The 12,393-nt window shown below is 35.1% G+C and overlaps 1 protein-coding gene across 4 annotated transcripts in view; it reads right to left on the reverse strand.

Moving 5' to 3' along the window:
* PlexB (plexin B) overlaps nt 1–9,739 on the reverse strand; it is a 51,351-nt gene extending 41,612 nt beyond the window's left edge. For all 4 annotated transcript variants that reach the window (XR_006246419.2, XR_011443571.1, XR_011443570.1 and 1 more), the window contains exon 1: nt 8,969–9,739. Coding sequence is in view for 1 of the 4 variants with exons in the window: in XM_043213446.2 (XP_043069381.1) it covers nt 8,969–9,494 (526 nt within the window). In the remaining 3 variants the exon portion in view is untranslated. The remainder of the gene's footprint in view (nt 1–8,968) is intronic.
* Between the last annotated feature and the right edge of the window lie 2,654 nt (nt 9,740–12,393).

The raw sequence follows: 12,393 nt of genomic DNA on the forward strand, positions 1-12,393 counted from the left end.
TTAAAATTTATATGAATACTATTTTCGGCAAAATAATACGATACGAATTTCGTAAGGATCCGATCGGCCGACTATATCCTATAGCTGTAAATGTAACTGTTTCACTTTCGTGTTTTTGAAGATAGAAAGTTGGAACTTTATACAGATTATATTTTTGGACAGGTAATCCGACCTACTAAATTTCCTAAGGATCGGCCTACTATATAGCTATATAGCAGCTTATAGCTGCCATATAACTGAACGATCGGAAAGTGATTTTGGTAGAAATACCAACATTGGTAATTTTGAAGATAGAAGTTTGGGACTTTTTTTTTTAGATATTTTATTGTAATTAAGTAGTTTTATTATGATATTCTCATAAGGATCGGCCAACTATATCCGATGTTTGCGATATATATCCGGTTTTAACCGCAAGGGTATATCAACTTCGGCTCCGTCCGAAGTTAGCTTTTCTTTTTTGTTTTTTATTATTATTATTTTTTTATTTTTTATATTTACTTTATTATTATTATTATTCTAAATTTCATTCTATTCATTTTTACTATTCTTGTAGAAATAGGTGTTTTTTTTTTCAATTTTAATTTGAGAAATTAGCGGAATGGGGTAAATAGTGTCGGACGACAAAATGACGGACGGACTCCCTTAAAATTTTATCTTCCGGACATAATGTTTAATTTTTTGTTTAATACTTAAATTAACGAAAAAGCTTTAACATAATTAAAAAAAAAGGAAAAAATCGAAGTTTATAAGATCGTCACAGGTGACGAATCCATGGATTCTATGGATCTATGCTTATGAGCCCGAAACAAAACAGCAATCGACCGTGTGGGTCTTCGAAGACGCGCCAAATCCAACGAAAGTTGTTCGTGGAAGAAGCGCTTCGAAGCAAATGGTGGCCTGTTTCTTCGGTAAAACAGGTCAGGTGGCGACTGTTCCGCTTTAGCAACATAGGACGGTGAATTCTGAGTGGTGCACCACAATTTGTTTGTCTCAAATCTTCGCGTAAATTTGAAAAAAGAACAAGAGAAGACGGATCATTCTGCACTAGACAATGCTAGCTCTCACACATCAGCTCAAACCAGCGCCTTTTCGACCGGCCAAGATGTCGAATTGATGGGTCATCCGCCATACAGTCCTGACTTGGCACCCAATGACTTATTTTTCAAGAGAAAATCACATCAAGAGAAAAATGCGTGGTCAACAATTTTCGACGCCAGAATATGCTGTTGATGCGTTCCAAAACCATGTTTTGGAGTTGTCTCAATCGGAGTGGACAAAGTGCTTCGACAATTGGTTTGACCGCATGCAAAAGAGTATACGTTTTTCTGGAGAATACTTTGAAAAACAAAACCATTTTTAGTCATAAATATTCGCATTTTCATTATTAGGCCAGCAATATATACCCTCGTATACTAAGAAATTTAGACGGCGACCCAGATACATACATATATCAGCTGCTGAGTAATTGTTGGCTTAGATGGCTAAAGCGGATCACAGCCGAACCCTTTGGGGACTCATTTAGCTGCTGAAATCCGCTAAACTAAGAGTCAAACGCACAGAGGTGGTCATTGATTTTGCGACGCCAACTGATCAATTCTTTATATGCTGTCTCAGCAAGAGTATAAAAAATATTCGTTCACACTAAAAAGAATAAACGTTTTTATTCGCCCAACACGTTTTTCGATCTGAGTACTGGTTTTACATAAAACGCTCGGTAACTGAACATTGATGACCACAACGTGTTTGGGGTCAGACAGTAACATAAACAAAACTTTTTTTCTTCAAAAATCTCTTGGCGAGACTAACAAGAGGTATATCAAATCTAATATTTTTAATTTAACTAACAGTCATATTGACTGATACAGAGTTAGACGGCCCTAAAAATTGCTGGGTTGGGAGGTCGTTGCGTCGCAGGTGGATTCCGCCAGAAACCCGAGTCAATCCTCGAGCGAGAAAATTTGGGTGGAAATGGCTTTTGCATCAATTAGAGCATCAGCTAGCATTCCTGTATTCATCATAAAGCTGGGCCTCTAAGACGACCGAAGGGCGCTCGAGAAACGATTTATTAGTATATGTTAAGCTATTTGTAGTTTATTAAGCTAGGAGGAGTTAGTAAGGAAATTTAAAATCCTATATTTTACATTTGATACTACTTTTATAGTTTTTTTTTCAGCCAGCGTTTACTTTATGGAGTAAATTTGTTTTAAATCGATGAAATTAATATAAATGTTAATTCAAAACGTGTTCTTTTAAATTTCATTCTGTTTTATTTGGAAATAAGACCTATACTTTAATATTCGATGAAATTAACAAAAATGTAGGCAAAAAAAATAAATTTAAAACTTTAATTATTGTTTAAACAAATCCTTAAAGAATTAAAAAAATAAATATATCCCTTTTCTTTTGCACGATAGCAAGGATCTGAGTCGTCCTGAAAGATTATGTTTGGGGCATGAGAAAGATTCTCCTTCATTGAGGGTAGAAAGTGACGATTCAGAACACCTTGGAACTTTTCCTCATTCACACTTCCATCAATTAATGCCAGATCACCAACGCCATAGTAAGAAAAGCATCTAAGGACCATTCGGTCGGTGACATTTTTGAAGCGTTTGTCGCGTTTGGGGCCCACCTAGGTCATACTATTGTAAGACAAATGGATTATTTTGTTGTCGTTACAAAAAACGTTTCGCCAATCATGTACAGTCCAAGATTTGTGCATTTTGACCCACTGTAGCCTTTTCTGAAGCATTTTTCCGTTCAAGACTGGGTCTTTCGCTGTTCGCCGGCCATGAAGTCCTGCCTCCTCAATGTTCCTTCGAACGGTTGGAGTGCTTATTTCGACTCCTTACAACTGGAAAAACTTACTTCTTCTTGTTTTGCTGATTTGAAACGATCAGACATTCATAATCATGAAAGGATTCGATCCTCGTGGTAGTTGGTCTTCTTTTTCTTTCCTGATCCTGGCAAATGCTTTAGAGTTCTGGTTTTCTCAAAATTTTGTAGGAAATTCTCGAAAGAAGACTTAATAAATCAAACGTTACAGCTCATTCCTCGAAAGCTTAAGATTTTCGATTGGAAGGCCAATATGGCCCCTTGAAAATTTTCAGTCATTTTCGACATATTTAAAAAAAAAAAATATTTTTTTTTTAACATAAGAAATTTAATAATTTAAAAAATGCTTTCAGATCATGAAAGCTCAATACCTTCCGAATATAACGAAAAAATTTCAGCTCGATATAATAAAATGCGCTCCTATCACACTAATGCAAAGTTCACATTTAGCGCAAGTGCTTAGGTTTCCGGATTTCATTGTCCGCTACTGTATGCTGGCTGTAAGGTTATGCAGAAAAACTACACCGAGCATTGTCCTACGATTTGTTAAGCTAGGTAAGTTTATTAGTAAGAGTCTACTATTATAAGATGGAAGGTGAAGATAGCATCCCAGTTAAGACCTCTAAGTGAAAAAGTTAAGAAATTCTTTTTTACGGATTCTATGCGGTCCTGATGTACTCCATATTGAGGACTCCAGACACATGAACCGTACTCCAGAATCGGACGGACCAAAAAAATAAATAAGGTTTTAGTTATGTATGGGTCGTTAAATTCTTTTGACCACCTTTTAATAAAACCAAGGACCCCTTTAGCCTTATTAACCATTGAGGAAATATGGTTGGCAAATTTAAGTTTAATGTCTAATAGGACGCCGTGATCATTAACCTGAGTTAATTTCTCTAAGGCAATTCCATAAAGAGTAAACACAGCCAACAGAGGGCAGGAACCATAAAAAGACATAAGCTTGCATTTTGATCCAAGTTTGTAAGTTTTCAAGATCAAAAGTAGACTGCATTGGGCAGAGATGGATTTGTACTAAAGATAAAGCTTTACATCATTTGCATACATAAGAACTAGAGAGTTCGTTAAAGCAGGGGGCAAGTCGTTTATAAAAAGCGTAAATAATAACGGGCCAAGATGACTTCCTTGAGGGACGCCGGATGTAGCATGGACCAGACGGGACTGTATGTTTTTAAATAAGACTCTTTGTGTCCTTCCATCTAAGTAGCTGGAAATCCACGTTAAGAGGTCTTTAGGAAAACCCAGCATATTCAGTTTACTCAACAAAAGTAAGTGATTAACTGAATCAAATGCTTTGCTGAAGTCTGTATAAGACTTCATAAATAAGACTCTTTGTTTCCTTCCATCTAAGTAGCTGAAAATCCACGTTAAGAGGTCTTTAGGAAAACCCAGCATATTCAGTTTACTCAACAAGAGTAAGTTATTAACTGAATCAAATGCTTTGCTGAAGTCTGTATAAATTACATCGGTTTGATATCCCTTAAAAAAGCCATCTATGACAAAGGATGTCAACTCCAATAAATTTGTGGTGGTGGAGCGACGCTTAATAAAGCCATGCTGACAAGGAGTGATAATCGAAGAGCAAAGGTGTTGCAAATGATTTTTTGCAAATGAAATGGTAATTAATTTTTTAAATAACTTTGGAATTGCCGACAACTTAGAGATGCCTCTGTAGTTGGCAGCCTCGGACTTTTCAATTTTTAATGTAGGGGAATTATAAATGATTCCTTCCACTTAAGGGGAAAAATCGAGGTTTCCAAAGATAAGGTGAAAAGTCTTAGAAGAGGTTTGCACAGAGCCCTGGCGCAGTATTTTTGCACACAGCCCGGTACTCCGTCGGGGCCTGACGAATAAATGGGTTTTACCCTTAAAAGACCAGATAATAAGTTGTTCTCAGAAAAAGACGGACAGAAAATAAGATTTGCTGCTTGAATGTTATATGCGTAAGGCTGATCAGTCAATTTAGGAGGAGAATAAATTGTTTGAAAAAATTCTGCGAATAGATCGGCAATGGCCTGATCAGAGGTCGCAGAGAAATTTTCAAACGTAAGCAGGGGTGAAAAAGATACGTGTTTACGCTTAGTGTTTACAAAATTATAAAACTGCTTTTGATCCCGAGTAAATTTTATCCGGCAGCGGTCAATATAATTCCTATAACATTCAGCGTTATGCACGGTAAAATTCGACCGAGCACTAGCTAGCTCGCAGGCACTAGCCCGAGCACAACACTACTGCAGGTTTTTTTTTATATTTTTTAGGTTAGTGAGGCACCTTGTATACCAAGGAGGATTTGTTGAAGCGGAAGGATATTTCAATGGCACACGGGAGTCAAAAAATGTATTTAAAGTACAGTAAAATTTTTCTAAAGTGACTTTAAGATAAGTGCTTGCCAGAATATCGGACCAATCGTATGTATCGATAAGGCTATTAAGTTTCTGAAAATCAGAAAATCATATAATATAACAAATAAAATTATTCCTTTAGTCATTTCACCAAATAACGAATACCCGAATTTTGTTAGGGTAGACAGCCTGAAAAGTTAGAAAAAACAAAATTTTGTGCGCTGGCTTCGAAACGAAATCGCACGCACGCATGCCCCCGTGTATGTGAATGTGTGACACGCATACATACAAAGATCAATTCAAGCGCAGACCAACCTTCTTCCTCGCGATCCTTTTAGCGACTGAGAAACAGAAAGCATTCAATGAGAAAATGAGCGTAAGATGATCGAACAATGAGCGTAAGAAAGAGAGTAAGAACTCGGTCTGGGGCCTGCTGGGGCCTGTCGCAAGAAATTTTTGCGTCCATTTTCGTTTTACGAAATGGGTTGTCTATATGCTGTATGGTTAGTGGCCATACTAAGTGTTGCCTGGCGCCATCTGACGTTTTCATTGGGAAGTTTTCATGTTTTAGTAGAAACGTGCTCAGAACGTTTTGACTAGAGATGAAACGGATAGCAGTTTGGTCGGATACCGGATATTCGGCCGACCATTTGGCCGGATAGCCGGATATCCGGCCGCCGAATATCCGAATGTTTTGTAAAACTTAGCCGTTTGCGTAGACGTCGCGCCAACGATCGGGTGGACTCGGTTCGATTTGGTTTTTTTTCGTTGATGAGTGAAGTTAACAGTTGTATCCATATCCATAACCTGTGAGCTGGACTTTCATCTCTAGTCAATGCGAATTGATCGCACCCTTATTCTTGGTGGGAAGCTAATGCCCAAATTTAGCAAGGTTTGCAAAAATCTACCTTTCTGCTCCTTGTAGTAGTGTGTATAGCGAAAGACTTTTTTCTGAAGCTGGCCTTGTTTATGAAGAAAAACGCAACCGCCTGCTACCTCTCAATGCAGAGAAATTAGTATTTATTCATCATAATTTGCCCTTAGTGCAGTATGAGTACTAAATGTACTAATTCCTTTTCCTTATATCACATTTACTTAATATTGTGTAATTTAATACTTAAGATTAACTAAATAAAGAAAATAATGAACAAAAACATGTTTATTTTATATAGCTTTTTTTTTAAATCGGCCGGATATCTATCCGGCCAAATCGTAGCTATCCGGTATTCGGCCGGATAGTATCATGGAGGCCGGATACCGGTATTCGGCCGGATAGTATCATGGAGGCCGGATACCGGATAGTTGCCGGATATCTGTTTCATCTCTAGTTTTGACCTACGCCCATAATTTTTGTTGTTTACAGTGACTTTAAAAAATCAATTTGTCAAAAAATGGAATTAACTCGTGAACATTTTCGCGAAATCATTTTTCACTGCTTTCGACGTGAATTAACACGACAAGAGTGCTACGATAAACTTAAATCTTTGTATGGCGATTGAGCATCATCTTATTGCACTGTGAAAAACTGTTATAATGTATTTAAGGGGTTATATACAGTTTTGATATATGAAAAAATCGATTTTTTTTTTATTGCATATTCTTAAAGTATTTTCTATTGGGAATACTCTCACAAAAATTCATAATGATCGGAGCATTAGAACCGAAGCTGTAGCTATTTAAAGCGCACCATCTGCATATAAAACTTGAACAAACTTGAAACTTCAAACGCGGTTATCTCAGAATCTTTTTTTTGGGAAATTACCTTTGCGGTGGACACGATTACTAAAAAACTACTAATCCGATCAACACCAAATTTCGACCACTTATTTATTATGATATTAGCTAGTCCGTGAACGAGGGATTTTCAATTTTTTTGAAAACTCCTTTTTTAAAGCACAAAAAACGAAAATCTTATACCTTGAAAAAGTACATTTTTTGTTAAAAACGTCGCCATTTTTTTGTTAATCAAAATTTTTAAAAATCCCTCGTTCACGGACTAGACAATACAATGTACTAACTAAACTTTTTTGAATTTTGGATTTCGGATGAACCGTTTTCGAGAAATCCTGTCCACCGCAAGACACCATCGAAAAAAGACGATTCGGGAATTTGGCTATAACATTTTTGTTATGTAATATTTTTTAATGAAAAAATTTAATTAGGTACCCAGAAACATGTACTAAACAACGTCGGTAAAACATTTTTCATAAATATTTTTTATGGTGTCAAAAAAAAATCGATAAAATTCCATATTCTTGCGCGGTACAACTGTATATAACCCCTTAATCGTGGCCGAGGCTCTCTCGAAGACGAAGGTCTTGAAGGTCGTCCAGAAACAGTCGTTGTTCCAGAGAACATTGACACCGTGCATGAACTGATAATTTAAGATCGTCATGTGACATACCGTGAGATAGAGGCATCCGTGGGCATTCCACCAGCCTACATTCAATATTGCATATCCCAATTTGACAATCGCTCAAAAAAAAGACTCGTGTGGATTAATGCAAAAAAAAATTGAAAAAATACAGGGACGGTGTTTCAAAGACGTTTATAAGATCGTCACAGGTGACGAATCCATGGATTCTATGGATCTATGCTTATGAGCCCGAAACAAAACAGCAATCGACCGTGTGGGTCTTCGAAGACGCGCCAAATCCAACGAAAGTTGTTCGTGGAAGAAGCACTTCGAAGCAAATGGTGGCCTGTTTCTTCGGTAAAACAGGTCAGGTGGCGACTGTTCCGCTTTAGCAACATAGGACGGTGAATTCGGTGGTGAAAAACGGACGGGAAAAATTCGGACGGTGAAAAACGAACAAGAGAAGACGAATTATTCTGCACTAGACAATGCGAGCTCTCACACATCAGCTCAAACCAGCGCCTTTTCGACCGGCCAAAATGTCGAATTGATGGGTCATCCGCCATACAGTCCTGACTTGGCACCCAATGACTTATTTTTATTCCCGCACATCAAGAGAAAAATGCGTGGTCAACAATTTTCGACGCCAGAAGATGCTGTTGAAGAGTTCCAAAACCATGTTTTGGAGGTGTCTCAATCGGAGTGGACAACGTGCTTCGACAATTGGTTTGACCGCATGCAAAAGAGTATACGTTTTTCTGGAGAATACTTTGAAAAACAAAACCATTTTTAGTCATAAATATTCGCATTTTCATTATTAGGCCAGCAATATATACCCTCGTATACTAAGAAATTTAGACGGCGACCCAGATACATACATATATCAGCTGCTGAGTAATTGTTGGCTGAGCAGGCTAAAGCTCAGCCGAGTTCCCTTTGGGGACTTATTTAGCTGCTGAAGCAGCTGATAAGCTTTAAAGACGAATGCTTTCGAACTGAGAGACAGGTTTGCGTAGAAACGAACAGACATAAATACATATGTATGTGTTAATATGGTATATAGGGTCGGATATATCTCCTTAACTGCGTTTCACACTTTTGACCGAAGTTATAATTCCCTCTTCAAGGGTATAAAAATACCGAAGTTATGGTATTTCCGATTAATAAATTATATATGTAACAGCTAAAGGACTTAGACGGCCAATGAAAAGTGGCAAGCCATAACACCATGGGCAAACGCAGTTGTGGAAGATCGCGATGAGATCAATCATAGCAGCTTAAAAAAAAGTTCTAAAATTTTTAAAGTTTCAAGTTTTAAAAGGTATCGAAAAGATCTAACTGGTAAGGGCAATTTTATTTGATTTTCCCTTTCAATACTTTCTAAGAAAAGAATTTTCTCTATGTATTTAAACATTACCTTGTCGAATGCTGCCACATGATATAAGAATCCCGTCGTGAGAGTAGCTAACTACAAGGATTTTATTGTAGTTATTAACTAACGAAGTTTCGATGTCTTCGGGACAGCCACCTGCATGACATTGAGGCGAATCGTTTACTGGTCCAGTAATAGCTTCAGACAGCACACGCAAGTTTTCGTTAAGTTTTAATATTTTGTTTGTAGCCCCCGCAAATAAAACATTATGTATAAAATCATAACTAAGGTGCGTAAAATAATTCCTTGATTGTGCGTTTCTTGCAACATCATCACTGGACCGATTTCTAAAATTAGTTACTCTCGACACGTTGGTAATCTTTGGTTCTAGTCCAGCGCTATTAGGCAAGTTAAATTGAGCAACAATATCAATTGAAGAAAACTGCGTCTGGAGTGGAATTTCTTTGGTACAGAGCACAGTAAAATTTGTATTTCGCAAAATGACTAAGTTTACGAAGAACGCAAAAATAAATGATATTACGCCTGTTTCAAATAGGTATTTTCGCAACATCTTTTGAAGTTTAACAAAACGTTAGTACTGGTTTGTATAGTAGAATTGCTCAATGCATTTTAGCAGTCACACTCTCATCTGATTGCTTCGTTCGTCATTTTCACAAATTTAAAACATTTATGTTTTCACTTTTGAACAAAAGTCTTTATTAAACAGAATCTTTATTAAAATGTACAAAGGCTTAAAATGAGATTGACAAATATGTATACATATGCTCGGTCTTTATCCAACACTAAAAAAGTGTAACGACGAATGTGTTAAATAATGCAAGCGGTTTACTGGACAATTGCTTGTATGCTCACAAAGTTAGGAGAACATTCTGTTCATACCATACGCATTTTACTTTTAACATGCAAATTTGCACTTTTGCATTTGATGCAACTTCTTGGAAATACTGCAATGCAGTAGTTTTTTTGTAACAGTTTTTTCCTTAAACTGCAGTAAACGAAGAAACAATTGGGTAGCGCCATGTCAAGTGGGCTACTTCTAAAATTTTTATATTTAATATTTTTAATAATTACGTTTCAAATTTCAATCAAAAGGTATTTTCATGCACAAATCTTCTAGTCCAAAAATATTGTATGCATAATGGTTATCGGGATTTAAATTTGAAGAGATTACCGACTTTTTATTTTTTTTACCGACTCTTAACGATAAAAGTCTTAACAATAGCCCAGCTTATTTTTGAGCCATAAAGAATGTTTTTTTTTTAATTTTGAAAAATTTTTTAAAAATACGGAAAATATTTTTTTTTAGCAGACTAATAATCTTAAAAGGTTTCCTTAAAAAAAACGTAAATTTAGCACTAGTACTTAGATCGACAAAAGCTGTTTTTTAGATATGTGTGTGACTAAAAAGCAAATATGTGTAAAACAGTTATTTACAGGGTCTTTTCCCTACGTCTTTCAGATTAAAAAAAATACCAGAAATTTGCATGGGATTGCCAACCAGCACCAATGAACGATTTACAGGTCTAGCGAAAAGATTCACCATTTTAATCTTCGATCCCGTTTGACAGGGTCAGTGATAGGCTTGCAAGATATTGCAAGATACGGCAGGAAATCGATGTAAACGCTTGCCAAACAAACTAAAGTTGATGAATTCGATGTGCCGGAAATTATATATTCAGGGTAAATTTTAACAAAAACCATGATATTAAATATTTGTACAGCCAAATATAATTATAAAAAATAGGTCTCTGATAATCGAAGATATATTTAAATCAATTGTTTCTAAAATTGTTGTTCCAATTTTTCAATTAAAATCAATTTTATGAGAGAACGTATTGTGTAACTTGAAAATATTCGATCACACTGGTTTTTCAATCTGAATACTAGGCCTTAATATAAAAAAAAAAATGTTCAAGGCCTGCTTGACATGGCGCAACCATAAAAAAAATTTAGACTTCTAAAGGCGAAGAAAAATACAAATTTTTTGATTTAAATTCGTATTAATATTTATTGTATATTATTCTTGTGTTACTATTTTATATTTTATTAGTTTAATATTATTTGATAACGAATAGCACATTTAAAATGTTGCTTAGTAGCGACAACAAACATTTTTCGTTCAAGAAAAAATTATATCAATAAAAAAATCCAATCTATAAAAAAATATTTTTCTGCTCAAATCTGGACATGGAATATTGCTGTTTATAAATTATTTACAATATATAATTGAAAAATATTTAATAGGCTACAAAAACTAGACTATAATCAAACGAAAAACATTGAAATAAAATACTGGCGAAAAAATGTTGTCTATGGGGACGAATCAATGCAATATACATAAGTATTTATATACAGTTATAAAAAACTATACATATGTGACTACTGAGATCGAAGAACCATGTTTGACGAGTAAAAACTATATAACGATATATTTATATCATAATATTTTTTGCCTAAATATCGAAACATTGATGTTTGTTTTTGATATTTATGGATATGTTTTCCTTGGTCACTCTGAATTTCAAAGCAACACAGATTGAACTTCTGTACTAGGGTTGTGAAAATATTTAAAAAATATCGTATCGATGATATATCAAATTTTTAAAAAATATTTAATTTGATAAAATATTTATCACCCGAAAAAATCGATATATCGAGTATTTTTGATATTTTTTTTAAAACCATTTTTTTTTATTTTTAAATCCCCAAAATAAATTTTTTGTTTTCATTTTGTTTTTTTTATTAAACTAAACTATAAAAATCATAACATTATTCAATTAAGTGCTTCTTTTTACATTTTACATCTAAATATTTCTTATGCCTAGTATTCTTATGCCGAAGTTATTTTAAAAATCATTTTCATTTTAATTTAACACCAAAATTCATTTTTTAAAGATTTTAGGAATACTCTTTGAGTTACGTGAAGGTCTGTCATACGACTTCTCGTGTCACACACAACGCATTTGATGGCGGAGGCCAGCCTCTCCGACGGCACAGAACTACCTGGCGTTATTAGATACCCCAGTGCTAATTTGGAAAGCCCTGGCAATGTTTCGGATTGTGCGATCCAAAAACCTAGAGGATCGCTTTCCCACGACGTGAATGGAAGGCCTAAAAATAATTTTAGTTCGAATAGAAATATCAAAAATATATCTTTAAAATAAATCGATATTCGATAAATAAGTAGAATAAAATATTATGATAAAAATATTTATTTTTACTCAAAAAATATCGATATATCGATATTTTGATATATTTTTCACATCCCTAATTCTGTACCAAGTTGAGCAGTGTGTCTGATAGAGGTGGAGAAACATCGATGTTCGCGGACCATCGATGTATTCGATGTTTTTGGCGCTAAACATCGATGAAACATCGATGTTTTAAATAAAAAGCAATATTTAGTGCTTTTGGTTCATTTTAAGTTGTAATAAAGTTAAAAAAAAGTA

This window comes from Drosophila bipectinata, chromosome 4, assembly GCF_030179905.1.
Source record: "Drosophila bipectinata strain 14024-0381.07 chromosome 4, DbipHiC1v2, whole genome shotgun sequence".
NCBI lineage: Eukaryota > Metazoa > Arthropoda > Insecta > Diptera > Drosophilidae > Drosophila > Drosophila bipectinata.